The 27792-nt window shown below is 63.2% G+C and overlaps 2 protein-coding genes across 8 annotated transcripts in view; one reads left to right on the plus strand and one right to left on the minus strand.

Annotated features, from left to right (window-relative positions):
* GRAMD4 (GRAM domain containing 4) overlaps window positions 1–5115 on the plus strand; it is a 72464-nt gene extending 67349 nt beyond the window's left edge. For all 7 annotated transcript variants that reach the window (XM_070053056.2, XM_051828127.3, XM_089307773.1 and 4 more), the window contains 5 exons: window positions 928–1072; window positions 1625–1718; window positions 1967–2051; window positions 2760–2828; window positions 3158–5115. In XM_070053056.2, coding sequence (XP_069909157.1) covers window positions 928–1072; window positions 1625–1718; window positions 1967–2051; window positions 2760–2828; window positions 3158–3262 — 498 coding nt within the window. In that variant the 3' untranslated portion in view covers window positions 3263–5115. The remainder of the gene's footprint in view (window positions 1–927; window positions 1073–1624; window positions 1719–1966; window positions 2052–2759; window positions 2829–3157) is intronic.
* Window positions 5116–6857: 1742 nt separating this feature from the next.
* CERK (ceramide kinase) overlaps window positions 6858–27792 on the minus strand; it is a 42784-nt gene continuing 21849 nt past the window's right edge. The window contains exons 4-13 of the mRNA XM_051828131.3: window positions 24915–25040; window positions 22650–22713; window positions 21917–22062; window positions 16706–16780; window positions 15489–15641; window positions 13536–13641; window positions 11724–11800; window positions 10982–11187; window positions 8664–8872; window positions 6858–8410 (exon numbers count right to left, since the gene is read on the minus strand). Coding sequence (XP_051684091.2) covers window positions 8338–8410; window positions 8664–8872; window positions 10982–11187; window positions 11724–11800; window positions 13536–13641; window positions 15489–15641; window positions 16706–16780; window positions 21917–22062; window positions 22650–22713; window positions 24915–25040 — 1235 coding nt within the window. The 3' untranslated portion in view covers window positions 6858–8337. The remainder of the gene's footprint in view (window positions 8411–8663; window positions 8873–10981; window positions 11188–11723; window positions 11801–13535; window positions 13642–15488; window positions 15642–16705; window positions 16781–21916; window positions 22063–22649; window positions 22714–24914; window positions 25041–27792) is intronic.

Raw genomic sequence — 27792 nt, forward strand, 5'->3', positions numbered from 1 at the left:
TGAGAGGTTCAGACATTGAGGGCGAGCAGCCCCCGAGAAGGGCGCAGGCCAGCTACAGGCCAGTCGTGAGTCCTGTGGCGCTGGGCCCAGGGCCCTGAGCCAGGATGTGGGAGATCTTGGGGTCCCTCAGGTGGGAGGGGAAGTTCTGGTCCCAGCAGGGCTCCTGGGAAGGCCCAGGAGGGCTTCCAGGTGGAAGGGGGCCTGGAGCACCTTCTGTGTATGGGTGTCCTCTTAGGACCCACCCACGGGTGCCCCTGGGGGTCCCACACAGCAGAGCTTGTCGGGAAGCTGAGCCCAGCTGGCCTGATGGCCTGGCCCACAGACGGACGCTGCCCCAGAGTCAGGCAGCCCCTGCCCCAGCCCGTTGTGTGGGAGGAGGCAAGGGGCCAGTCGGCCCTGGGGTGGCTCGGGCAGGGTCTTTCCTGGGGCTCAAGTTTGCTTAGTGCAGGCCACCGAGGTGGGGAGAGAGCAGGGGCCGAGGCACCCCCCCCAGGCTGCAAGGCTCCTCCCACTTGACCGCCCTCCCGCCCCCGAGCCCACCCGCTCTGTGTCCTGTCCTGGTCGTACGTGTGTCTGCTGTCTCCCTCTTGGCCAGCTGTCTGGGCATGACAAGGTACGGTGTCCGTGTGCAGCCCCTCGGCCTGCTGGGAGCCGATGCCGTGCCTGTGCTGTGCTGTGGTTTCCTTTGTGGCCTGTCCCATGGCTGGATTTGATTCCTGAAACGTTGAAGCCATCACGGCCTCCCCGAGGACCACGTGGGCTTGGCGGGGCTGGGGGGCGGGGTGTCGCTGTGTGGGCTGGCCCAGAGCCTGCACAAGGGGCGTTGGTGTCTGTCAGTGGCCAGAAGTGGCAGCAGTATGGCTGGGGGGGCCTGTGGGCCAGTCTCCCTGCCCAGGGCCTGACTGGGGCCTCATGTGCTGTGGGCAGCTGCAGACGGCCACGTCTCGGAGCTACGTGTCCAGTGCGCCGGCTGGCCTGAGCAAGGACGAAGAGTCCGGTCGCTGCCACACCACCAAGAAGGGCAACTTCCACGAGATCTTTAACCTGACCGAGAACGAGCGGCCACTGGCAGGTGTGTGTGGTGGGCCTGCGGCCTGGCCGGGCACGGGGACAGGGTGGAGGCCGGCCTGGGCGACCCTGGCCTCCCTGCCTCCCCAGCAGACACTCAGATGCCCAGCGGCTGGAGGGAGCCCCGCGTCAGCTCTGAGGCCTGCGGCCCAGCCCAGACAGGCCCTGGCCCTCTGGCCCTCTGTGGCGCTAGAGCTGTTGTCTCGTGGCAGGTGGTCTGTGGCCTGTCTTCCAGGAAGGGCCTCGCATGAAACTCCTGCCTTGCCCCCTGCAGCGGGAGACTTGGAGCTTGGGGGGGTGGGGAACCTGTGCTTTGATGTGCCCCCATGCTCTGGGCTGGCCTAGGGTCGGGTGGCCACGGCGGCTGCTGGCTGCAGTGTGGCATGTCGGGCACCGCCATGCGACCTCAGCTTCCCACAAGGAAGCCAGCACCTGGCAGGCCCCCATGGGTTCCTGCGCTCGTGCCGGGACGTTCTTTGGCGGGGAGACTCGTGCTGATGGGCTCCAGGGCGTTTGCAGGGGGGCCGACGTCACAGGCTGGGTCTCTCCTGGGCAGTGTGTGAGAGCGGCTGGCGCTGCTGCCTCATCAACAGGGACCGGAAGATGCCGACCGACTACATCAGGAACGGGGTCCTGTACGTGACGGAGAAGTGAGTGTCGCGTGGGCTGGGGGCTGCCTGCCCCAGCGCCTTAGGAAGCCTCCCTCTGTGCCTGGAGACCCCCAGCCAGGCCTCAGGGACTCCCGCGTCTCCTGTTGGAGATCCAATGTCGAGAGCCAGTCTTAGCTCAGCACCGCCGAGCGGTGGTTTTGAAATGGGGGGGGGGGGGTCCTCCACGGGGGCCGGGGCCACGCCCACCTCACTCGCTGCATCGTCCCCTTCCCGTCGCCCCCCCCTAGTTACCTGTGCTTTGAAAGCTCCAAATCCGGGTCTTCCAAGAGGAACAAGGTCATCAAGCTGCTGGACATCACCGACATCCAGAAGGTGGGCGCCGCTGACCCCTGCCGGGTTGCAGGAGGGGAGCGTGAGGGTTTCCCAGGGTGCAGTGCGGCCTGGAGCTGGGGGGCCATCTGGAGGCTGCTGCTGCCCGGAGCAGGGCTCATCTGTGGAGGGCTCACATGGAGCCCCCTTCGGGGCACCACGTCCGTGTGGGGTGACACTGTGGCTCCCGTGGTACAGATGAGGAGACGGGGCAGTGAGGTCTGTGTCTCCATTACGGGTGGGCTCCGCTGTGCCCACCACCCTGCTAGCCCAGGGCCCAGGCTGCTGCCACGGTGTGGCTTAGAGCGGGGCACGGAAGCGCCAGTGCTCCGGGAGCTGCTTAGCCGATCTCCGGTGTGGCTCGGCACAAGGAACATGCCTGTGGGTGCACCCCCACCGCCCGCCCCTGGACTGTGGGGGACCACCCCTCCCTCCCCCTGTGGAGAAATGGTGCGCACTCGTGGTCGGGACGCTGGCAGCACTGAGGGTGCCCCATGGGCGCCAGGCTCTGGAGTGGGTGTCCCCACATGCGGTGTCCTTGGGGGTCGGCCCTCCCTGGGCTCAGGCTGGCAGCTGGCGCAGGGCGGGACAGGCCCCGGGCGGCTCTGCGCTCTCAGCCCGAAGGGCGAGGTTACTCGGGTTCTTCTGCACACCAGGCCCTCGGGGTCGTGCCGGGAAGACCCATGCTGACGGCTGTAACGTTTCTTCCAGTACAAAGTCCTGTCTGTCCTCCCGGGCTCGGGCATGGGGATCGCTGTGTCGACGCCATCGACCCAGAAGGTAGGTGCCTGGCAGGTGGCTGAGGGGCTGGGGTGGCTTGGGGCTTGGCTGGGACGAGCTCGGGGCTAGAGGCCGGGCAGCTTGGGCACAGCCCCCTCCGGCCCTTGTGGCAACACCCACCTCGTGTCGAGATCGCAGCCTTTGGTGGTGGTGGTGGGGCTTGCAGTCATGGGACCCTCAGGGAGGCAAGGCCCAGGGTGACGGGGGGGTGGGGGGGCTCAGGAGGGCACTTCCGGGTGGGAACTGCGTCTGGCCCCGAGAGCCCGCGTGGCTGCGGCTGGCCCGGGGCTCGGTTGTGGCGCTCACCGCCGGCGCTCCCTCCCTGGCAGCCGCTCGTGTTCGGCGCCATGGTGCACAGGGACGAAGCGTTCGAGACCATCTTCAGCCAGTACATGAAGATCACCGCAGCGGCGGCCGCCGGTGGCGACAGCTAGCACTGACTCCCCGGGGCATGGCGGGGGCTTTGAAACACTCCGGTCGTGGAAGAACCATGGATATCCTCCTGACCTTCGGCAATAACTCCCCTGCCCTGCGGTTTTGGTTGCATCGATCCCTGCGTTCTGCGGACCTGGCACGAGGGGCCTGGGGCTCCCGACGGCGGTGCCCGGGCATGGCACCGCAGGCGCCCGAGTGACACCAGGGCAGAGGAGCCCCAGGGCCGTCCACGGGACTTGTGGCCACGCACTGCCTTGGCCTTGTCAAGCACACGACCGTGTCCTCCGGCCCAGCCTGGGGGCAGGGGAGGGTCACCCTGCAGGCTCTCCAGAGGCCAGAAGTTCTTCCGCCACCAAAGCCATAGCCGAGGCGCGTGGCGGGCCCCTCCTCCTGGGGTTAAGAAGCAGCGAGCAGCCCCACGGAGGCCCTGACTGCCCGCCAAGAGACGAGCCAGCCCACCTCCGTCAGCCCAACCCTCCTCTGGCTGTCCTCGTGGTGTGGGGGTGGGGCGGGGCACCTTTGCGGGAGCAGAGAGGCTGCTGGGAGCACTGGGCATGCTGGGTGGCCCGCCCTCCCCGAGTCCGGCCTCTCCAGATGGGACCCTGGAGTCGGTGGCCGAAGGGTGGAAGCACAGCTTCGTCCCCTGTGCTCTCTGGACAAGCCAGGGGGACACTGAGGGGCTCTTGGGGTGCTCTGAGCTTTGGTTGTGCTCAAGTGACCCCGCCCCCGGCAGCAGCCCTGGGGGTGGCTGGGGTGGGGGCTGGAGCATCCTCCCCACGGGCTTTGGGGAGTGGCCGAGTGCTGGGGGATGCCCACTAGCGGGAGCACGTGTGACGGGTTTATCCTGGGGCGTCTGCAGGTGGCTCTGCCGTGAGCAGGAAGCCGGGTGGAGACTGGCGCGGGCACCTCCCGCTCTGCCCGTCTCCGCGGTGGGGCCCTCCCACACCTTCCGCTTGTCCCCAGTCCTTTGGGTGTCACTAGATTGTTGTTTTTTGAAGAAACAGAAGATTATATTTTTTACAGAGAGCGAGCTGTTTTTCTTATTTTTGTATCATTTTTCAGATGTGATTTGTACCTTTGCTCCAATCCTCATCCAGGGTGGGGGAGACTTGTGGCGTGGGCCCAGGTCAGCCTTTCACAGGGGCCGGGGGTCACCCGCCAGGGCTAGGGATGGGGGGGGCGCACACATCCTGGCCGTGCAGCTGCCAGTCTTCCAGATTCTGCACATCAGCCTCGTAAATGGAGATGGGACCCTGGCTAAGCGGCGAGTCAGCTCTCGGTGCACCTGGGGGAGACGCAGCCCACCGGGAAGCCCCTGGGTGGGCCTGACCTGTCCCCAGGGATGGCCGCCAGGGTGACGCTCCTCCCCAGGCCCGGGGGCTCCGGGTCTGTGCCTTTGGTAAGGCACTACAATTGTCCCAAGCACAGGGGGTGGGTTGTTCAGCAGGGCAGGTGGTTAAGTTGGAGTCCCTTTAAGGAGAAAGGGAGATGAAAACTGACCACACACTGGGGGGCGGGGCGTCAGGGCCCGCCCCAGATTGGCCAGCAGCAGGCCCGTTTTGGGGTCCCAGGGGGCCAGAAGCAGAGCAGGGCCCTGTTGGCGGGAACCGGGCAGACTCCATTCTGCGACTAATCGTGAACTAGGGTGGATGTCTGGCCACGGCTGGCGCGCTGGTCTGTCTTGGATCTGTACATAGTTGTTACCAGTGTGATTCCTGTTCAACAGAATTCTGAAGAACCGATAAAAACAAAGAAAACCTCTGTAACATTTTTAAGGATACCTTGTTAAAAGAAAAAGTCTTGTATAAATTATAATTTTTATTTAAATAAACCTAAAACGCTTTGTGCTAAGGCTCAGGGCCCTCCAGTTGCTTGGCATGGTCATGTGAGGCTTGGGGGCAGCTGGGGTACCTGTGGTGACCAGCGCTGGACAGTGCCAGGGGTCCAGACACCATGGCTGCCAGGCAAGTGGGTGCCCGGACAGTGGGCACTGGGTGGAGCCGAGGGGGACACTGTTGGGCACAGGCTTTGCCAGTCTGGGGGCAGGAGGCAGGCTCTGGGTCCCACAGGACAGAGGGCAGGGCAGGGAGGCGTGCCCAGGGTTGGCACTGGGCTGGGGGCGGTGGGTTCTCTGGAGACTGGGCTCTGCCCAGCTGAGGCTGCCCAGGGACACTTGTGGCTCAGCCAGGGGAGATGTCAGCACTGGATCTGCCTGCCTTCCGAAGTCGCTGGGGTCAGGTGCACCTGAGGCGGCGTGGCCTCCTGAGCCCCAGCCCCCGGGAGCCCCCAGGAGGCCTGGACCGGGCCAGGCGGCAAGCCATGCAAGGTCAGTCATTTGCAGTCTCTTCCTGTTCACCCACCCACCACCCGTCTGCGCGTCCGTCCGTCCGTCCGTCCACTGCAGGTTGCGCTGGATGCCGGGCCGTGTCCCTGAAGGGACAAGGGTGCCACACACTCGTGCTGTCCCGCCCTCCTCTGTCTCCTCATCCCCCTGGGCCCCAGCTCTGCCCCTGCTCAGCCACAGGGCCGCCCATGCGCCATCCTGCTCGCTGCCTTCCTCACCTGGCTCAGGGAGGCGGAGAGGCTGCAGGGGTGCGAGCACACAGCGGGTGCCGCGGGGTCCGGGGGCTGGGGGCGGCAGAGGCTCCCAGGCCCCACGCGGGACACTTTGGTGGGCATTCCCGCCTCCGCCCAGCCCTCAGCCTGCTTTAAGCGCCTTGCAATTTGCTTGCTTTGGGCTTACTGTCAGGAAGGCAGCCTGTGCCCGCCTGTGTCACAGAGCACCTCTCCCCTGCAGCCCGGGACGCATCTCCCAGGGCTTCTCTTGGCTTTGCCTGGTGGCGAGGGGAGCCCTTGGAATAGAGGGGAGCGCTACCAGCTCCAGCAGAGGCCCTGGGGCCTTTCCAGCTACAGATCGCAAGAGGTCGGTCACCATGGCGTGGGGGTCAGACCCGAGCACACGGGAAAATCAAGCTCTGTGCTCCTGGACCTGGAGCCCTCGTCACAGAGTCTCCTTGCAGCTTGGATGTAGGCTTTGGTGGCTGCAATGAACGAGTGGGTGGAGGAAGGTATAAAGCCCGGCAGGTGCGGGGGCTGGGCCTGGCAGGCTGAAGCCTGATTGACGCGCAGCCCAGCGCCCAGGTGCTACTTCCCGGGGGGGGGGGGCGCCCCATGGAGGGGACAGGGACTGAGTTGCCGGCTGCAGGCACCTGGGGAGCGAGCCAGCAGGTGGGAGGCCCAACTCTCAGGTGAACAGAAGGTAAGGGCGTGGGCACGGGCGTTGTGGGGCGGCCTGCGTGGTCCTCGTGCCTTCGTGACTGTGCCCTGACAGCGCTAAGTCCACACCGGGCCTCCTGCAGCACAAGCCAGGCTGCGTCCTCTGACGGCCCTGGCCCTGGCGTTCACTGTTCCACCTGGGAGCCGACCTCTGTCTCAGCCGACTGGACACTCGAGCAAACATCCGGTCCCTCGAGGGTCAGCGGCCATCAGGTGACGGGGCCCCGGGCCCAGCGCAAGCTTTGGGGCCCGGCTGAGCCTGTGCCTTAGCTGAGCCTGTGCCTTTTCGTGGACTGTGTAGAAGAAGAAAATGCCAAATTCTGCCCAAAGTAGTTTTATTTTGTCTTTTCAAACATTTCAGATCAAATATGCCACCTTCTAATCTTGAAACCAGCAAGATTAGAAAGAGAACGAATCCAGCCTTTCGGTGTCTCCCAGTCACACAGGGGGCCCACCCCGAACTGGGACCCATGCTGCCCGCCTGCAGTGTGCCGCGAGCCGCCAGGCAAGTCCCAGCACCGGCTGGGACCATGCTCACCACCCAACCAGCACCTCTGACCTCTGTCCCCAGCACCCTGAGGTGCAGGAGCTGAGGCTCTGTGGGAATGCGTGCGTGCTGCCCCCTGCCCGGGACCTACATCCCCGGGGCCCCAGAGACAGCACCAGCGTGCAACTCTGACAGGCGCAGGGGGCCTGCTTTGCCTGGTCCCTGCCTCTAGAGTCGGCAGCGGTCTCGGGACAGACCAGAGCGTGGGCCTCGTTCCCCAGGGCCAGGGCAGACTCGGGGGTCTCTGGGGAAAGCGTACAAATGAAGCTGCCCGGTTTCCACCCCACGGGAGCAGCCTGGGAGGGGTGCAGCCTAGGGCGGTGCTGCGGGCCCGTGGGCTACACTGCCTTTCAGGTGCTGGGTCTGTGGTCTTCCAACCCAGGCCCAACGCCGAAGGGAAGCAGCCGGGCCAACCCCCCTCGCAGCAGCCACTGGCGACCAGCCCGCCTCCCTCGGTAACAAACCACGTGCAGGCTGCCCCGCCTGGGTGGCTCTGAAGGAGAGGCGGGAGACGGCGCGTGCTGCACGGGCCGCAGCTGCTCTCGTAACAGTCAAGTTTCCCCGCCCCTGCCCTGCGGACCAGAGCCTCAGCTGCGTGTTCTATGACGTGTGTAACACGGGCATCTCTGAGTGCCCAGGACGCATCAGTCTACAACCAGCAGAGACGGCGCCAGCAGCGAGGACACCGCGTACACGACTCGGATCTCCAGGAGCGAGGCATCAGTAATCGCAGCACGAGGGCGGGCGTGCTGAGTGCCGGGCTGCCCGGGGTGTCCTGGGCTCCCCGCACCGTGGGGGCTAGGCGTGGCGCCAACACTGGATTCACCCTCTCTCCCGATGGATCAATGGATACGCGGCTGTGTTTCCCAGCTCTGCTACAACCCTTCCCCCTGTGGTCTCGGGAGCCCCCGCCCAGCCGGATCGTCCCCGTGTGGCTGGTGGTGCTGCAGCCCACAGTGAGGATCGCCAGCTCGGAGGACGGCAGTCGAGCTCCTCCCCAGAACCTGGTCCCGAGCTGTCACACAGTGGGTCTCGGCCTAAAGTCCCTAGAATCACCGCGGGGACGCCACCGCCAGGCTGAGCCCGCGTGACACAGCCCGAGAGGGACGGCGAGCAGCTGACAAAAGGGACTTTTCCTAAAACGGATATGTGGCTATCAAAAATAAATTTCTACATTTAAACGAATCTATCGCCGTGATCGGGCTGCAGTCGGTGTCCTGGTAACCATCACGCCTGCCACGCGATGGCGTCTCAGCTGTGCACCTCTCGCTTGGGCTCCTCCTCGATGCCGCGGGCAAAGAGCCGAACGAGCTGGCAGTGGACCCTGCGGAGACAGAGCCCTGGCTAAAGCCTGCACCCTCCCCCCGCACGGCTGACCTCAAGCCCCGGCAAGGGGGGGGGGCAGCAGGTGCCGACTGAGGGACACGCACTCCTAACCCCTGAGAGGTTCCATCGGTTTGGTTTTGAGATCCTTAGGACGAGAGAGGGACTGCCAGGGCAGAGCCCGGGGCCAGTGGCTGAGCAGCACCCAGAGCGGAGGGCTGCGAGCCCGGGGCCTCGGGCCGGCGCACGCTCACCTGACCTCGATGGCGGGGCTGTGCAGGATCTCCCCGTCGCAGTTCCAGGAGCTCTTGGCGGCCGAGCGGCAGCAGGCGGGGCTGTCGCTGCACAGCGGCCCGAACCTCTGCTTGGCCCGCTCCTGCAGGTCGCCGTCCTCGCCCTCGGCGTGCTTCGACGTGAAGTGGAATCGCTTCACCCGGTAAACCTCTACGAAGGTGAAGTCAAACTGCGGGGAGAGGGTGGAACTCGGTTGCCCGTGGAGGCACGGGGAGGGCGCCCCCCGCCAGGCGCTCGCCACGCCACTTCCGACACTTCCGGAAACCACAGCCCAGCCACGGGGCCGAGCGCTTTCCACGGAATTCTGGTTGTAAGTTAGTGACCTGTATGGCTTTCCATCTTTTAAATCAAGCACTTCTTTAAAAGCCACAAAAAATAACACTGGACTACACCCTGAGTACGATACAGGTTAAAAACCCCAAGCTTTCGGGGGCAGGCACTTAGCAGTTACCTGGCCCCAGCTTCTTGCTCGTGAGCTCCCTGAAGGGCTGCAGATGAAGGCTCCCCACGTGTGACACCTGCGTGGGATTCCTGGTTTCCGGCCCAGCCCTCACTACCGTAGGCATCTCGGGAATGAACCAGTGCATGAGGGCTCGCTTGCTCACCCTTTGACAGGCAGAGTTAGACAGTGAGAGAGACAGAGAGAAAGGTCTTCCTTCCGTTGGTTCACCCCCAAAATAGCCGCTACAGCCGGCGCACTGTGCTGATCTGAAGGCAGGAGCCAAGTGCTTCCTCCTGGTCTCCCATGGGGTACAGGGCCCAAGCACTTGGGCCATCCTCCACTGCCTTCCCGGGCCACAGCAGAGAGCGGGCCTGGAAGAGGGGCAACCGGGACTAGAACCCAGGGTGCCAGCACCGCAGGCGGAGGATTAGCCTAGTGAGCCACACACCAGCCATGCTCACCCTTTTTTAAAGATGAATTTATTTGGCCGGCGCCGCGGCTCAATAGGCTAATCCTCCACCTAGCGGCGCCAGCACACCGGGTTCTAGTCCCGGTCGGGGCACCGGATTCTGTCCCGGTTGCCCCTCTTCCAGGCCAGCTCTCTGCTGTGGCCAGGGAGGGCAGTGGAGGATGGCCCAAGTGCTTGGGCCCTGCACCCCATGGGAGACCAGGAGAAGTATCTGGCTCCTGCCTTCGGATCAGTGCGGTGCGCCGGCCACGGCGGCCATTGGAGGGTGAACCAACGGCAAAAGGAAGACCTTTCTCTCTGTCTCTCTCTCACTGTCCACTCTGCCTGTCAAAAAAAAAAAAAAAAAAAAAAAGATGTATTTATTTATTTGAAAAGCAGAGGTAGAGGGAGAGATCGCCCATCCGTTGGTTCACTCCCCAAATTCCCGCAACAGTGAGAGCTGGGCCAGTCCAAAGCCGGAGCTTCTTCCAGGTCTCCCGTGTCGGTGCAGGGGCCCAAGCACTTGGGCCATCCTCCACTGCTTTCCCAGGCACATTAGCAGGGAGCTGGATCAGAAGTGGAGCAGCCGGGACTCGAACAGGCACCCATATGGGATGCAGGCGCTGCAGGCAGTGGCTTTACCTGCTTACGCCACAGCACCGGCCCCTGGAAGGGAGCTTGCTCTCTGCTTCTCAGATAAATGATTAAAGAGCAAAGCTTCATTAAAATTAAACTGTGATCACAAATTTCAGCTTGCTGGCATTGTGGCGTAGTGGGTAAAGCCACGACCTGCAGTTGCAGCATCCCATATGGGCGCTGGTTCGAGGCCCGGCTGCTCCACTTCCAATCCAGCTCTCTGCTATGGCCTGGGAGAGCAGAAGGTGGTCCAAGTGCTTGGGCCCCTGTACCCATGTGGGAGACCCGGAAGAAGCTCCTGGCTCCTGGCTTTGGCCTGGCCCAGCTCTGGCTGTTGCAGCCATTTAAGCGGATAGAAGCTCTCTCTTAAATAAAATTAAAAAAAAAAAAAAAAAAAAAAAAAACCTTCATATATATATATATATATATATATATATATATATATGAAAAACAGCCCCAGCCCCCCGTGCTACTGGACTCGGGTCTGTCTCTCCCAGGTGACTGCAGGGGCTGTGACAATGATGACGACAGCATGCTAGAACAGGCGCCATCTGAGTCTGTCTCTCCATCTCATTGTACCCAACTGTTTCTGGAATTCTCTGACATTTTGGCCGATGGACAGGGGGCGTCCCTGCGTGTGTGTGTGTGGGCAGAGACGGGAGTCACTGACTAGCAGCAGAGCGAACAGCTCCATCCTGACTGCACTGTGGGATCCAGGGGCCAGGAGCTGGGGACGGCCGGGCCCTACCCACCTGGTCGTCCTGGTTCCTGTGCCTGACCAGGAACCGCAGGAAGTTGAACCTGGAGCATTTCCGGATGAGGATGAGGTCACAGGACCCGTCTCCCAGGTGGGCAGCCGGGGAGAGGCCCCGGGGGCTCCGGGGACAGGCACAGGACATGTTGGTGGCGTTGATGGCCAGGAACTTCCCGCAGACCACCTGCCACTCCTCCATCTCCTCTGAGGAGAGAGAAGCAGGCCCGCAGTTACAGAGCAGGGCGCGCGCTCTCGTGCCGTGGGGACCCGAGGGCTCCCGACGCAGGGCCGCTGCCCAGGGCGGGCTCGTGTGTGCTGCCCCGGCGCATGACGCGCGGAGTCCGCGAGCCACTTCTGCCGCCTGTCTGCGTCAGGGCTCAGGGCTCAGGGCTCAGGGCTCAGGGCTCCAGGCGGCCTTCACGTTCTTAAGCAGTTGAGAGAAGTCACAAGAACTTCTGAAAATTTGCTGAGATTTCAGTATCCAGAAATAAGGTTTTGAGGGCAGGCAGCCTCACCGCTCATCTACATAATGCACACGGGGCCGCAGCTGCCGTGCAGAGAGGGGGAGGCCGGAGGGGTCTCCGCCGACCCCGCACCCTAGAGCAGGAGGGTGGCCGCGCCGCCAATGCCTGGGCAGTGGCACAGACGCGTGCTGCCCGGAGCAGAGAGAAAGCGGACGCGGGACTCGAGGCAGGACGAGGAGAGGGAGGGGACGGGCCGCCACGGCTGCGTGGCCTTACCGGTGTCTCCCAGGCCGTACAGCGCCTTCTTCTGCTCTTCCTCCAGCTGCTGCTTGCTCTGCCTGCACACAAAGCACCTGGGAGACAGGAACACGACCGCCGTTTGGTTAACCGTGCGGCGCACGGGCCTGGCACACAGGAAGGTCCCGACACTCTTTCCGCGTAATAGATTTCCATGCCAGAGGCTCAACCGAAAGTGCTGCTTGGGTATGCTAAGCTGCATCCTCCAAATCCGGTCTACTTTCACCCTCACATAAGTCGCCACGTCCCCCTCAAACACGAGCGTGTCGCCCTGGAGACGGCCAGGGCACCGCTGGGACACGCGGCTCGGCACCAGCTCCAGCCACAGGTGCCTGGGTGACGCTCATTCACTTCAGATAAACGACGTGACAGCTGTCCGTCCTTGTCAGTAACGATGAATGAACAACTCGGAACTCAGCCGGCAGCTGCAGCGCGGCTTTGGGCCCAGGGACTGAGATCCTCACGCTGTCCGACGGCGCAAGTGCTCAGGCTGCGGACAACAGCCCCTGCCGCCAGCGCTCGGACGTCACGGCCTCCTCACTTACGGAGCCCGCCCAGTTTTAAAGGAAAGGATGCGGCGAGCAAGCGCAGACTGCTGCCCCTCTCCACTGTCACTGTCCCCACTGTCCCCTCTCCACTGTCACTGTCCCCACTGTCCCCTCTCCACTGTCACTGTCCCCACTGTCCCCTCTCCACTGTCACTGTCCCTACTGTCCTGTCTCTACTGTCCCCACTGTCCCCCGTCTGTCACTGTCCCGTCTCCACTGTCACTGTCCCCACTGTCCCCTCTCCACTGTCCCCTCTCCACTGTCACTGTCCCCTCTCCACTGTCACTGTCCCTACTGTCCTGTCTCTACTGTCCCCACTGTCCCCCGTCTGTCACTGTCCCCTCTCCACTGTCACTGTCCCCACTGTCCCCTCTCCACTGTCCCCTCTCCACTGTCACTGTCCCCTCTCCACTGTCACTGTCCCTACTGTCCTGTCTCTACTGTCCCCACTGTCCCCCGTCTGTCACTGTCCCGTCTCCACTGTCACTGTTCCTCACTGTCACTGTTCCTCACTGTCCTGTCTCTACTGTCCCCACTGTCCCCATCTCCACTATCACTGTCTCCACTGTCCCTGTCCCCACTGTCCCATCTCCACTGTCAGCGGCGTGGCCACACAGCCCAGGGCAGTGGAGGTTAGGATTTACTTGTGATCCTTAGACTGCTCGGATACTGGGGGGAGGCCCCAGCTATAGGAGGTGGGGTCCTTGTCAGCCCCCACCCGCACAGAGCGCCCTGGCCAGGTTGACAGCAGCCTCGAGGGCAGGGTCCTGGGCGTCTGGGCTGCTGCTCACTCCCCTCCCCCACGGGGCCACCTTCTCTCTGTCCCCTCCTGGGCTCTCCTGACCCAGGAAGAGCTTCCGCCTTGCAGCATGCGGCAAGAGTGGGCACGCTCTCTGCCAGGGTGGGACCAGGGCCCCACATCCACCTCCTGCCGAGAACTCGGACCCGAGTCCAGCTGCACGGGGCCGTTTCCGGGCGGTGGCCCCCGCGCTGTAGCTGATGACATGGCTGCCTGGCCTTTCCTCCTTGCACCCGTCAGGCCCCGGAGGGCAGAGCAGACCCCACAAGGAGCAGCCTGCCGATGGCCCAGATGGCCCGTGTGGCGCGGCTGCCCTTCCCGTCACAGGGCCGGAGGCGGCTCACGCAGGCCGCCGCCATCTCAGCCTCTGCCTGCGTGGTGACTTCTGCACTCGCCTTGCTTCCAGGAGTAACCCCAACAGCCCCGCCCACAGGAATGGCTTACCCTGCCCGGCAGGGCTTCCCGTCCCGCGGAGACCCCACCGTGTGCTGCGCCGGGAGGAAGGACACAGTCCCCTCGTAGCAGTGGTGCGACAGAAAGGTCTTCACTCCTGAGGACAGGCCGCAGCCCGAGAAACAGCCACGGTCACTGCTCGGTTCTGAAACCACGACGCGGCATCAACCCACCCGCGGGAGCACGGGGCGGGGGCGGGGCAGGATCTCTGCTCATGGTGCCAGTGCCGGCCCCTCCCAAGACCCAGTGGCCAGGGGGCGGCTGGGGGCTTGGTGGCACTGGTCACCACTGGGGTCAGGGACACAGCCTTGGACACAGCCTGCATATTCCCACAGCTCAGGGTCATCACAATGGCCCCGCCTGCCCCAGTGCGTGGCCCCACCAGGCTGTCCCTCAGGCCCACTGTGCTGGGCGGCCCGTGGTGCGCCCCGTGTCCCCTGCACACAGAGCTGGCCTGCTGGACCGGGACAGCCACCAAGCGGACCAGGGAGTGGGGAGGGCTGGCTGCTTCCCCCGGAGGCGCCCTCCCACGTCCCACCGTCCCCGGTTCTGCGTGCCCCTAGACGGGCCCGGGCTGCTCTGTCCGCCTCAGACCAGAGCACCCTGTGCACGGCTCCTTCCTGACCGCTGCCGCCCTGTCCCCGGCAACAGCGCACTGGGGTCCGGGAGGCGGGTGCGGGGCAGAGACCCGAGCTCTGTGCCGGTGACCCACAGGGGACAGACGAGAGCATGAAGGCGCAGGGCAGCTCCCTGGGGTCTGGCAGAGCGCAGCCCACCGGTGCTGTGGGGGAAGCCAGGGAACGGCAGCACAGGTTTGCCGGGGTCACAGCTGTCCCGGCCCCTCGGCCCCTGCTCCCACTCCAGGTTTGGGCAGGCCAGCGGACTTCGGCGTTTCCTGTTTTAATTTCCACCTCACACTGCAGTTTTTAATGTAAGCGCATCTTAGAGCTACGCAGAGCTTCCCAAGTTACCATTCCACTCTCTCACGAGCAAAGTGGTAACGTTTTAGGATTTGGAATTATTCTCGTCAATAGGTCTACTCAAAAGCCAACCATAAAAAGCAGAGGCCACATAAACACAAATCCTGAGACGACACAGCAGAGGCGTTCATCCGAGCAACAATGTCGAACCCCAGGTCTCTGCAGGGTCCCCCCCACCCTCGGAGGCTGGTGGGACGAAACCGCAGCGCGCCCTGCGCTGTGCGGGCGCCGTCCTCGCCGTCCTCTCGAGCTGGCACCGGGTCTCCTCCATCCCAGCTCTGGGCTCAAGGGAAAGGAGAGCTGCCTGCCTCGGGGGCGCCACCTGCACCCGGGAGTCCTACACATGTGCTCCTCCAGGCCCACCACACCTCTGCCTCAGGAACTCCGGGGGGGCCAGGTTTGGGTTCCCACAAGCCACCCTGCCCCCATGCACAGGGTGTGGGTGTCCACACAAGTCTGCGTGCTGACCCAGAACGAGGTGAGTTCGGACGGGGTGAGTGCGGGAGCCGCCCGGCGCCAGTTTTCTCAGCTACAGAGAGTGAACCCCGCGGCCACCCCACAGCCACAGCAGCCCCGGCTCGCAGACACAGGGTCTTGCCCGTGCCCCGCATCCAGAGCAAGGCCCGACTCGGCAAATGAAAGCTCCCGCTGACCTCAGCACGGTGACGGGAGGCCTCGCTGGGGCCAGGCCCTCGCACGGACACCTGGGGCTGAGGGTCCTGTCGCTCGGACTGATTCATGGAGACTGATTTCCAGCTAAAACCTGCAGCTGTCTGAGGCAGCTGGCTCCATCCTGATAGATCAGGTGACCAACAGCCTGGAGTGTGCTGTGTGCCTGTCCGTCGGCAGCGTCCAGCCCGCTTGCCTGGGACTGTGCCGCCACGGTGTAGGCTCAGTCCAGCCCTCGGCCACGTGGGGAGGGCGTGCCTGGGTTGCAGTGTGCGTGAGGACAGAGCCGCGTCACCTGCGACGTCGTATCTGATGAGACCCATCCACCGCTTCCTCTCGCTGTCCTTGATGATGTCCCCGTAGAAGCCGTAGCCCAGCAGGGACACCCAGTACCGCAGCAGCGTGCTGTTGTGGTGGACCGAGGACACGTCCATGGGCAGCGAGTCCCCTGCGGGAACAGCAGACACGGAGTCAAAGCCTCGCCTACCCGCGGGAAACAGCGCTGGGCAGACCTCGGCCACGGGCCGGCCCTTCCACTCAAACCACACAACTGGACTAAAACAGGCCTGGCACCAGCAGGTGGCGCCAGAGTGCGCCCGTGAGGCTGCGGTGGTGTCACAGGGTGGGGGTGGGGGGCTGGGGAGAGGAGCAAAGGCACAGGGTGGGGGTGGGGGGCTGGGGAGAGGAGCAAAGGCACAGGGTGGGGGTGGGGGGCTGGGGAGAGGAGGAAAGGCACAGGGTGGGGGTGGGGGGCTGGGGAGAAGAGGAAAGGCACAGGGTGGGGGTGGGGGGCTGGGGAGAGGAGCAAAGGCACAGGGTGGGGGTGGGGGGCTGGGGAGAGGAGCAAAGGCACAGGGTGGGGGTGGGGGGCTGGGGAGAAGAGGAAAGGCACAGGGTGGGGGTGGGGGGCTGGGGAGAAGAGGAAAGGCACAGGGTGGGGGTGGGGGGTGAAACACAAAGCACCAGGAGGCGGCCGTTCCAAGTCAAACTGTGTGACTTCAGGACAGCAGTCACACCACAAACAGGGCCGGGCCGGAACGGGTGGCCCTCGCCCAAGGGGGTCAACGCCCTTGGCCTGGCGGGCATGTCAGAGAGAGCAGAGGCCACGCGGGTGGCCCCAGCACTGCTGGCCACCCAGGCGAGAAACAGTGGGCGCCCAGGGGAGGGGGAGCCGCGAAGTCAAGGTGATGTGAGCAGAGCCTGGCAGACAGGAAGACTCCCCACAGAGGACGGCAGGGTCAGGCCCCTGGTGTCCCACCAGGGGGCCCCGTCCCCACCTTGGGCCCGTCCTCCCTCAGGACAGTGCTAAGAAGCCGCCGGAGCTGAGCCAGGCTGAGTGAAGATGACTTCTCAGGGTGGGAGCTTGGAGCCAGGGCCCAGGGATGTGGACTGGGCCAGGGAGGCCCGAGGCCTGGCCAGTCACAGGCACTGCCCACGCCGCTGTTCAGGTGCGACAGAGAGGGGCGGTGGGCTCGGGGCCTCACAGGGCCGCCTCGTCGAGCGGGCACTTACCCACCACGATGTGCAAAGCTGACGTCTCGGCGTCATTGGTGCCCACTGTCGAGTAACACACACAGTCCGTGGACCCTGCGGGACACAAGGTTTCACGTCACTGTGGGACCGAGCACTGGGACAGGCACGGCCACGAGTGGGAAATCCGCTCCTCCTCCTCTCCCAGGCCCCGGAGGGAACACGGAGGAGCACAGGGACTGGCCTGCAGACAGCACCACACGGCCCCTTCCAGGGCTGCTCTCGGCAAGCCCGCTGGCGTCAGAGGCCATTCCGGAAGCCCACCTTGGGGTGGGGCCACGGAGAAGCGTGGGCAGCTCCAGCCACACCCTTCATGGCAGGTGCACCTTGTGGCCCCGACCACGACAGCCACGGGAATGCACACAGAGCAGCCTGCGGGGAGAGTGCCCAAGGCGAGGCCACCCACGGAGGCCACGGGAGAAACATCAGGCTTTTCCCACGAGGACCCGCGTTCAGCAGCATCAAGGAGATGCAGGCTGACGGCACTCACTCGGATCCCCAGCCGCCACCCTGGCCGCCACGGGACTCGGAGCCCCCAGCCTCTGCTTCCTTGTCGGTCAAGTGGGGGCGACCACAGCGTGGCCTCCGGCAGTGAGCGCCGGCAGCCGGATCTCTCGTGGGTCACATGGAGGCAGTGGCCTGAGCACACCGCGAGGCGCTTGTTCTGAGCCAGCCGACCACCTAACCGGGGCGCTGAGTTCAGCCCACCCTGGCCAGGGGCGCCTGGAATAGACCAGGTGGTGACGTCTACACCGGACAACACCGCCATGGACACAGAACCATGCATGGGGAGCAGCCACCGGTGCTGACAGCAACAGAAGCCCCAGAACAGTCCACGGGCTGCCAGGCACAGGCGACCGCTGAGGGCCTCTCGGCTTCCATGAGCTCTTACAGTGCCATCAGCGTGTCCACGGAAGGCCACGTGGTGTCACCGCGGCCCCATCTTTATAATAAGGGCTCCCAGGCAACAGGGGTCAGCATTTCTGAGCAGACAGCGGGAGCTGCTTCACTGCCTGAGCCACGCCCATACCCCCCCGAGCCCTTCTCGCCCCCAGAACTCCTCACTGTGTCCAGGGCCCACTGACCGCAGCCCCGGAACCCACCTCCAGGCCCACGTCCTCTGCTGCGGGTCGGCCGCGACCCCTACACTCCGCCAACTCTGGCAGCAGAGACAGCCACGCCCCCGAGTGAGGACGATGCAGCGGGGGTCTCCCCTCCTCCCGCCCTGTGTCCCTGCAGCCCAGGCCACACAGGAGGAGCTGACTGGACCTCACGGCTCTCACACAGATGCCATGGGAAGTACAAAGCGTCACAGAGGAACCCGAGCCAGCGCTCAGTGCTGGAGGAAGCCACCGCTCCCAGCCTTGCCTTAACGGCCGCTCACAGCCATTGGGTGTACAGCTGCAGCCGGGAGGGCCCTGACCAGCGGCCAGTGTCACCAGCTGTCCCATGGCCCCGTGGCACTGTGGCTTGGGAGGACTGGGGCACAGGGGCCAGGGCTCGGACCAACACAGCCCAAGTTCACCCCGTGGGAAGGAGCTAGATGCCTGCCACGGGGCACAGGTGCAGGAGGCAGGGCCGAGGCCGCCCGGCTGAGGACGACGCGGACGCTGGGCAGAGCTGCGGCACGAAGCTGTGCTTTCCACCAGGCTCAGGTCTTTGTGGACGAAGAGCAAGCCACAGAGTGGGTATTTTACCTGCACGCCACAGGCCCCACTCTCCCAGAAACCCAGGGCCACACTCGCTTCTGCCCTCGTCCCGAGGCCCAGGCTGTCCCCGAATGCACAGCGACCGCTCCCAAGTTCATCTCATCCCATTCTTCTGGCCTTCGGACTGCACTGTCATCTTTCAGATGCCCGTGGCACGGCCTCGGCCCTTCAGAAGCTCGGAGTCCGTCTGTCACGGCGGCAGCGCCGTCCGCCAGCTCTCAGGGCGCCTGCGCCTCGCCTGGCAGCTCCCTCCCGCCACCAGCCACGTGTGGCACCCATACCCGGGGCAGAGGAGGGGGTCCACCGTCCTCCCCTGCACACAGGCCGCGGGCTGAGGTCTCGCCACAAATGGCCCCCAAGTGTGCAGCGCGCTTTCTAAGCTCTAACAGCTGAGCATCGCAGGCGCCAGCCTGGCCGCGGGCAAATGCTGCTAAAAGGCAGGCAGAGCCACGAAGGAAAGATGGATCAGAGCCGGTGCCGTGGCTCGATAGGCTAATCCTCTGCCTGTGGCACCTGCACCCCAGGTTCTAGTCCCAGTCGGGGCGCCGGATTCTGTCCCGGTTACCCCTCTTCCAGGCCAGCTCTCTGCTGTGGCCCGGGAGTGCAGTGGAGGATGGCCCAAGTGCTTGGGCCCTGCACCCCCATGGGAGACCAGGAGAAGCACCTGGCTCCTGCCATCGGATCAGCGCAGCAACGGCCGTAGTGGCCATTTGGGGGGTGAACCAATGGAGGGAAGACCTTTCTCTGTCTCTCTCTCACTGCCTATAACTGTCTGTCAGTCTGTCTCTCTCTCTCTCTCTAACTCTGCCTGTCAAAAAAAAAAAAAAAAAAAAAAAAAAGGAATGGATCAGACACGGAGACATCCAACCCCGGAGTACAACACACCACACACACAGTAGAGGGACAAAGGGCTGACAAACCTGAACAAGGCTGCACGGCGTGGCCACCAACCTGACCACCCCCACCCCTCACCCAGAAAAGACAAGGCGCCGAAACAGGGTCACCGAAGCACGGATGGCAGCAGCCATCTGTGGAGGCATGGCAGTCTCAGGGTAAGCAGAGGAACGCAGAGACAGAGAGCGAGCAGGTGCTCTGCCCACCAGACCCGAGAGGAGGGAACGCAGACTCGCTGCCCGTGGTGGGCCACACGGACGGGGCCTGTGTGGGGAGCTCGCAGGCCCAGAGACTCCAGGAGGCCTGTGTGGGGAGCTCGCAGGCCCAGAGACTCCAGGAGGCCTGTGTGGGGAGCTCGCAGGCCCAGAGAACCCACGAAGCCTATGTGGGAGGAGCTCATAGGCCCAGAGACCCCACATCAGGGAACCCCAAGGAAACCATGGCATGCAGCCCCCGAGGGCCACCCTGCAGATGCCCATGTGTTCAGCAAGTGTGGAAGCCACAGCAGAGTAACAGGGACAGATGTGAAGGGGCAGTGGGGGATCCACTCGTTCCCCAGGGCACAGGAGCTGTCGGCAGACAGAGGCCTGTGTGAACCCGTACCAGCCAGCAAGACCGGCACAGCCTGTGCACCTCACACAGCCGCCGTCACCGCTCACCCCACCACCACCGAGGGCACCCGTGCCAGGGTGGGGCCTCCCCGCTGCGAGGGGAGCCGACAGGCGTCACCCGGGGCCCGGGACCCCTCCCATCGCCCTTGCCTTCTCTGAGAGGTCAGCAACCACGGGAGGCCCACAACGGAGGAGGGCGTCGGTGGGGACCCCGCCACAGGGGTGCCTGGTGCTGGTCCTCATGACTGCTAAGAGCCACTGCTTCCCTCGGGGCTCAGGCGCCGAGGTTCCCCGGCAGCCACGGTTCAGAGACCGTCGCGTCAGAGCTCCCGCTGAGGGCCTCACAGGGACCCGGAACAGACAGTGCCCCTCGGTGTGTCATTAAGACCTTGCTCCTGGGGCCGGCACTGTGACGTAGCGAGTAAAGCCGCCACTTGCGGTGCTGGCATCCCATATGGGCGCTGGCTCAAGTCCCAGCTGCTCCTCTTCGGATCCAGCTCTAGGCTGTGGCCTGGGAAAGCAGTAGAAGGTGGCCCAAGTCCTTGGGCCCCTGCACCCCCATGGGAGACCTGGAAGAAGCTCCTGGCTCCTGGCTTCGGACTGGTGCAGCTCCTGCCATTGCGGCCAGTTGGGGAGTGAACCAGCGGATAAAGACCTCTTTCTCTGCCTCTCCTTTCTCTGTGTAACTCTTTCAAATAAATAAATAAATCTTTAAAAAAAAAAAAAAAAAAAAAAACTTGCTCCTGGTCACCTCTTTGCTCGTGCTGAGACCCCCAAGCTGTTACGTCACGCCGGCCCCCTAAAAGCGAGGCTCTGTACTGAGCCCCACAGCGGCCTTGCGGCGCAGCTCATGAGGTCCGTCACTGACTGGGGGTCCACAGGGCAGGTGCACAGGGTGACCCGAGTGATGCTCCCAGCAGCACCGCCTGTGGGAGACAGGGCAGGGTGCAGAATCTGGGGCAGCACAGGGCGGAACATCGCAGCTTGACAAGGCACAGTGGGCTCTGGGCTGCACCTCCGGGTCCCCCTGACGAGGCACAGTGGGCTCTGGGCTGCACCTCCGGGTCCCCCTGACGAGGGCACAGTGGGCTCTGGGCTGCACCTCTGGGTCCCCCTGATGAGGGCACAGTGGGCTCTGGGCTGCACCTCCGGGCCCCCCTGACGAGGCACAGTGGGCTCTGGGCTGCACCTCCGGGTCCCCCTGACGAGGCACAGTGGGCTCTGGGCTGCACCTCCGGGTCCCCCCTGCCCCCCCGGGCCTCCTGTCTTCAATCACGAGTGGGGGTAGTGTGGCACTCGCGCCACAGCGCAGTCAAGAGAGCAGCTTCCACGAGGTGGCCCGGAGCCACTACAGCTGGCGCCAGCCGCTCGCGGCTGGTCAGGTGCAGACCCCTGGGCAGGCGGGCGGGGGAGGAAGGAAGGTGCCTCCCCCTCGCCAAGGGGACCTCAGAGCCGCGCACCAGCAACACCCAGGCCTCATGCTGCTCGACTTAACACTGGGTTCTCAAAGAACTGGGTGCTTCCTGGAGAGCCGCCAAGAACAATCTGGCCAAACCAGCGCGTGTGGGAGGAGCCCGGCCCCCGCGGGCAGCAGGACCCGGCCCCAGCTTCTGCGCCTGCCTGTCCCTCTGTGACCCCTCACCATCGCCCCTGACCCCAGGCCTGCTCTTCCTTCTGCCCCACAACTCCCAGCTCCTGCTCGTCAGCTGAGGTCACTTCTTCCAGAAACCCACCCTGACCAGCCACCAGCCTGCACCCGGGGCACCAGGCACCTCCTGACCCAGGACTGGGCCCCGGGGCCCGCCCCCCTCCTCCCAACAGAGGCCCCTGGGGGCGGGGTCTGCAGAGCCCAGGAGCAGGGCCGGGCTCCAGGTCCCTCACGGACACCATCTCTGGGAACGGAGGATGGCTGCCCCCAGAGCGGCCCCAGGGCTCACCCATGTGAAGGTAAGCGCTGCTACAGCGGGGGCGGGGCGTACCAGCGGGGATGATGCCGATGCGGAGGGCGATGGGCGCCAGCGCGGCCCGAGGGTGGTTCTGGTCGACGCCGGCGCTCCTCTGCGTCCTGCCGATGAGGCCGTGCAGCACCTCGCTGAACATGCCGTCCCCGCCCACACACACGACGCTGCGGAGGGGAGCACGGGCTGCTCAGGGCGGGGAGGCTGCAGGCTGCGCCGGCTGGCCCCGGGGCGCCCACGAGTGCACACCGCACGGAAACAGCTGCGTCCCCCGTGTCGTGGAGGGGAAGCAGAGGGCAGGTCTCGGGTTCACAGGACACCTCGTGGCTGGTGGCAACCCGGAGCCCAGCAGGGAGGCGGCAGGCGGGGTCGGGGGCTCAGCCACAGGCGAGCAGGGCGAGGGGCGCCTTGGCATCTGAGTGAGGCGGTCAGCGTGTCCAGCTGTGTGGGTGCCGGGGCAGTCTTGGGGGTGAGGGTCTTGCCTACACGCTTCTTCGTGGGGCCCAGGCTCCACCCCGTGCCCTCCACGCCTGCACCCTGCCCCGGGGCGGCCCGCCCCCGCAGGGCTGTGGTTTCAAAGCAGCTTCAGTAAAGTGCACAGTGCGGCACCTGCCCCGCTCCAACGGAGGTGGGTGCGCGGACAGTGTCCCTGGGTCACCGGCTGGCCAGCAGAAACTCAAGGGCCGGGAGGGACACGAATGGCATCCCACTGGAACGTGCCGTTCTTGACCCAGGTGCAAGACAGCAGACTCACCCGTCGTACTTGTCCAGGTTCATCTCGTACAAAGCCTCCTGGGCTTGATTGGCACGCTCGGTGACTGCGGGAAACAGGAGCACAGCACACGCTCATTCACACCTGCAAATCCCTATGCGAACGACCCAGAAACCAGGGCCCTGGAAGCCCCCGAGCAGGACTTCCCGTAAGAAGTCCCTTCTGGGACCCCACCTGCTTCCCCCTTCCACGGGGGGCACCCACACGGGAGCCGCCACCTTCTGGCGTGTGAGTGCCAGCAAACACTGGTGCCTCTGAAAGCCACTCCAGCTTCTATCTTACGGTCTTCCCTTATTCTAGCAATTACTTCCAAAATTTTAGAATATTCCAAGGCAGGTGGGTGGCCTAGCAGCTGAGCCGCCAGTTGGAGCCTGCACCCCGTATCTGAGTGCCTGGGTTCCAGGCCCGCCTCCAGTCCTGCTGGTGGCACACCCCGGCAGGCAGTGGTGATGGCTAAGTGCTCAGGGACCTGCCCACTCACACAAGAGACCCAGACCAAGTTCCCAGCTCCTGGCTTGGCCTGGTGCAGACCTGGGTGTTACAGACATTTTGGGAATGAACCAGCCGATAAGAGCACGCTCTGTCTCTGCCTCTCCCTCTCAAGTTAAAAAAATTAAAATTGTTGGCCAGCGCCGCGGCTCACTTGGCTAATCCTCCACCTAGCGGCACCGGCACACTGGGTTCTAGTCCCGGTTGGGGCACCGGATTCTGTCCCGGTTGCCCCTCTTCCAGGCCAGCTCTCTGCTGTGGCCAGGGAGTGCAGTGGAGGATGGCCCAAGTGCTTGGGCCCTGCACCCCATGGGAGACCAGGAGAAGCTGCGGTGGCCATTGGAGGGTGAACCAACGGCAAAAGGAAGACCTTTCTCTCTGTCTCTCTGTCTCTCCTCTCTCTCACTGTCCACTCTGCCTGTCAAAAAATAAAAGTAAAAAAATAAATAAATAAATAAAAATTGTTAAGTTTTTTTTTTTATAGACCAAAACGTAGGATGGCGCCCTTAGTCCACCGTTCTCCATGTCCACGCATTCCCACTGCCTGCTCTGCACACACGCCAGCGCCCTGCTTTCCCATTCAGTCACTTGCATAATTCAAAGTCCTTCGCACGGACATTTCAGAGCGAGGCAACACCCCCAGGCCTCCCGGCTGTGAGCCTCTGGCTCCCGCCCGGGGCACTTAGCTCGTCCCAGAGTCTGTGGTCACAGAAAGCGGCGTGGGCACCTGCCTGTGCTCCCAGGAAGACGTGGGAAACAGCGCTCGGTCGGCAGGCACCTCAGTGTCCGCGCTCCCCGCCCGCAGCGCCACGAGGCCGTGTGATGGCTGCACAGGCCCTGGCCAGCACCGCCTTCCCCATCCTGCTGCAGAGGGGGTCCTCACGAGCCCCTTTGCGGCGAGGTCATCTCTAAGACTCGACCCCTCGCATCTCTTCTTGTGGGAATTCTCTGCCCATATTTGCCCTTCAATTTTTTTTTTTTTTTTTAAGTTTGTTGTTCATTTCATTTGAAAGGCAGAGAGAGCGAGCCAGATAAAGACAAAGAGTTTTTCATCTGCTGGCTCGCTCTCCAAATGCCCATGACAGCCAGGAGCAGGCCAGGACCTCACCCAGGTCTCCCACGTGCGTGGCGGGGGTCACCGAGCTGCCTCCCAGGTGCTGCACCAAACGCCCGGCCGGTTTAGCTTCTCAGCGTCTCTGCGTGCTTCTAAACTACGGCCTGGTTAGGAAGGACGACTCTCGATTCTGCATCCTTCCCACGCTGGTACAGGTTAAAAACTGTGCAACTAGGCCGGCACCGCGGCTCACTAGGCTAATCCTCCGCCTTGCGGCGCCGGCACACCGGGTTCTAGTCCTGGTTGGGGTGCCGGATTCTGTCCCGGTTGCCCCTCTTCCAGACCAGCTCTCTGCTGTGGCCCAGGAGTGCAGTAGAGGATGGCCCAGGTGCTTGGGTCCTGCACCCCATGGGAGATCAGGAGAAGCACCTGGCTCCTGCCATCGGATCAGCGCGTTGCGCCGGCTGCAGCGCACCAGCCACGGCGGCCATTGGAGGGTGAACCAACGGCAAAAGGAAGACCTTTCTCTCTGTCTCTCTCTCTCTCTCACTGTCCACTCTGCCTGTCAAAAATATATAAAAAAAAAAAAAAACAAAAAAAACAAAAAAACTGTGCAACTCAGCCTCCTCCAGGGAGAGCGCCTGGACCACGCTCAGGCTGACCCCTGCAAACGTGACCGAGAAGCCGGGGAATGTGCCCCTTACCGATGACCTCGGTGCTGATGGCGGCCAACGTGAACAACGGCGCCACTTTCCTCTCGTATATCCGCTTGCCTTGTCCTTTTCCTCCGAACGGATTGATAAAAACCAGCAAATGCTTCGGCCTAGATGCTGCAGAGCAAGAACGACCACGCATCAGTCACCACGTCTCACAAAATCAGATCCTCGAATTAAACTCCGCTCCGAGGGTTTTAGGATTCTGCGTGGTCTCTGGATCGGGAAGAACACTGATCAGGAGTTTCTAATCCATGAAAAGTAAAAAGCAAAAGGTGGGCAGAACGGAAGAGGCTTTGCACACCTGCCGGCCGACACAGGCTCACGCGGGGCTGCCTCAGGGGTAAACTCTGCGAGGCAGCCTCGCGCTTCTGCACGCTCAGAGAACAGCAGCGAAATGGATGCACGGAACGGAGCGTGAGGACAGACGGACAGGCAGGCCCGTTAGCAGAGGGCCTGACACAGAGACGGACAGACAGATGCAGAGACAGGCTTCTCCAGTCCTGGTCTCAGTCCCTGCCGAGGCCCTGCTGAACTCCACCCGGGCTCCTTGGGGCAGCCACCCTTATTTTCTTATAACAACTTCCACATTTCCATTCTGGCCAGTTCAAGGGAGGCTGTGAGTGAGAACCTGCTGGCAGCGGGCACCCCAGGCCTGGAGTCTCCACTTCCAAACCCTCTTGAATGTTCAAGGACAAGCGTCCAGCCCTTCTGGGGCCCAGAGAGGCCGCAGCTCCTCTGAGCTGGGGGAGGCCACTGCAGCTGGGGAGGAGAACCAGACAAGGAGCCACCACGAGGCTCACACGGGCCCAGCCCTCTCTCGAACCTGGGGCCAAACGCCCTAAAGCAAGGATCAGCGAGCGGCATCCAGGGAGCAACACTGCTCCACCCAGAGGGGCTCGCTCCAGGAATTTAAAGCACCTACTCAAAGAAGAGACCCTCACAGCCATCTGTGAAGATGAGGAGGCCGTTATCACACCCACTCGTGAGTAAAAATCCAGGGTTCTCAAAAAGCCAGGAGCAGGGGCCAGCACTGTGGAGCAGCAGTTTAAGTTGCCAATCCAGCTCCCTGCTAAGGCACCTGGGAAAGCACCAGAGGATGGTCCAAGTCCTTGGGCCCCTGCACCCACGTGGGAGACCTGAAAGAGGCTCCTGGCTTCAGCCAGGCCAGTCCCAACTGTGTGGCCATTTGGGGAATGAACCAGCAGGTGGAAGAACTCTCTCTCAAACTCCTTTCAAATAAAAATAAATCAACCTCAAAAAAAAAAAAAAAAAAAAAAAAGAAAGAAAGAAGAAAGGAATTCTTGTAACCTGATTTAAAAAATCTATCAAGAACCTAAGGGACCTAATTCTCAAGGGCAGAACGTTAGCAACTCTCCCCTGGGGTCGGGAGCAGACAAGATGCGGCATCTGTCCTTGCCGCCCTGATGATCCAACCAAAACGTAAGAAAAGCTGTGAAAGGAAGCACTGACCCGGAGGCAGCGGGCTGCCGTGCCCAGCGACAGGACCGCGCTTGAGAAGCCACTGTCAAACTCTTAGAAACGGGAAGTGGATTTAGCAAGGTACTGGCTGCAAGATGAAATATAAAATCCCAGCAAGAAAACAGGACAGCAGGGACAAGGGCGGCCTGGCCCACCCCGGGCACAAGGCCCAGGGATGCCCATGCTCCAAGACAGCAAACCTCCAGGGCTCACTCACCGCGCAGCCAAGATCCGGGCGGAGCGCGCTGCGGCGCTAACTGTGAACGGTCAGACGTGCAGCTGTGAGAAGGAAGCCCCTCCATGACCTCGGAGTGGGCAGATGTCTTAGGGCGTCTAACCCACGGGGTTAAATAACGAACTATATTCAAATGAAGAGTGTTCATCACAAGACGCTGATCCAATCAGACAGTGAAGAGCAAGCCAAGGGGAGGGAAGCAACCCATAATTCACAGGCTCAGTGGGCGCGGAGGTCCACGGGGTGAGAGCTCACACATCACTAAGGAGAGGGACCACCACGGCGGCTGAAAGACTAAGCGGCCCCAAACGGCCCACAGACACGTGCGTTTCCCAAGTGTGTCCCCATCCAGGAAATGCGAATTAAAGCCATCGCGTAGAACAACCTTCGCGCCCCGCGGTGGCTGCAGTGAGGGGCCTGGGTCTGCCGTGCGCCCAGAACGCGGCTGCAGCGTCGGCTGGCGCTGCCCTCAACAAACAGCCTGGCACTGGCCACTGGCTTTGGACACAGGCACACTCTACAGCCCCCAGATTCTGACAGAAATGGAGACGCGTCCAGGACACGCATCAGAGCGCCTGCAGCAGCCATCACTCGCCACGGCGCACCAGGAGGCCGCTCACCCACTGGCCATCGGCAGGAACCAGACACCGTGCAGCCAACCACGAGCAACCTACAGCCAGCCACACGCGATGCCACGGACGGACGACACCAACGTGGTGCTGGGCCCCGAAGCCACATGCACCAGAGTCCAAAGCGGCCTGCTTAGAGGTCAGACGGCCGCTGCCCTTTGGGGAGCAACGACCGGGCCCGCAGCTTGGTGGAGTTCGGTGTGAGAAGTCACTGCCCTGTGCCGCTTGCATTTCACTACAACCTCAGCCAACACAGCGGAGCAGAAATAACACCCTTCTATCTTTAGCAGATGACGACTCGTGCACAACACTGCGAGTTTTTCTATGAATCACACAGAAACACACCTGCACCCTCAGAACCAGCGGCCCCACACCCCACACCCGGAAGGCTCACGATGACCACCCCGACAGGTGCAGGTGGGCAGGGAGAACCCAGAGGAGGGCAGGAGAAAGCAAGGCCGCTCTCCGAGCAGACTGCTGCTGGGACACAGGGAGGGTGGGCGCCCTGCGGTCCGGGCAGCAG

The sequence above is a fragment of the Oryctolagus cuniculus genome, chromosome 11 (genome assembly GCF_051225735.1).
Source record: "Oryctolagus cuniculus isolate XC-2025 breed Fujian yellow rabbit chromosome 11, ASM5122573v1, whole genome shotgun sequence".
Classification (NCBI taxonomy): Eukaryota; Metazoa; Chordata; class Mammalia; order Lagomorpha; family Leporidae; genus Oryctolagus; species Oryctolagus cuniculus.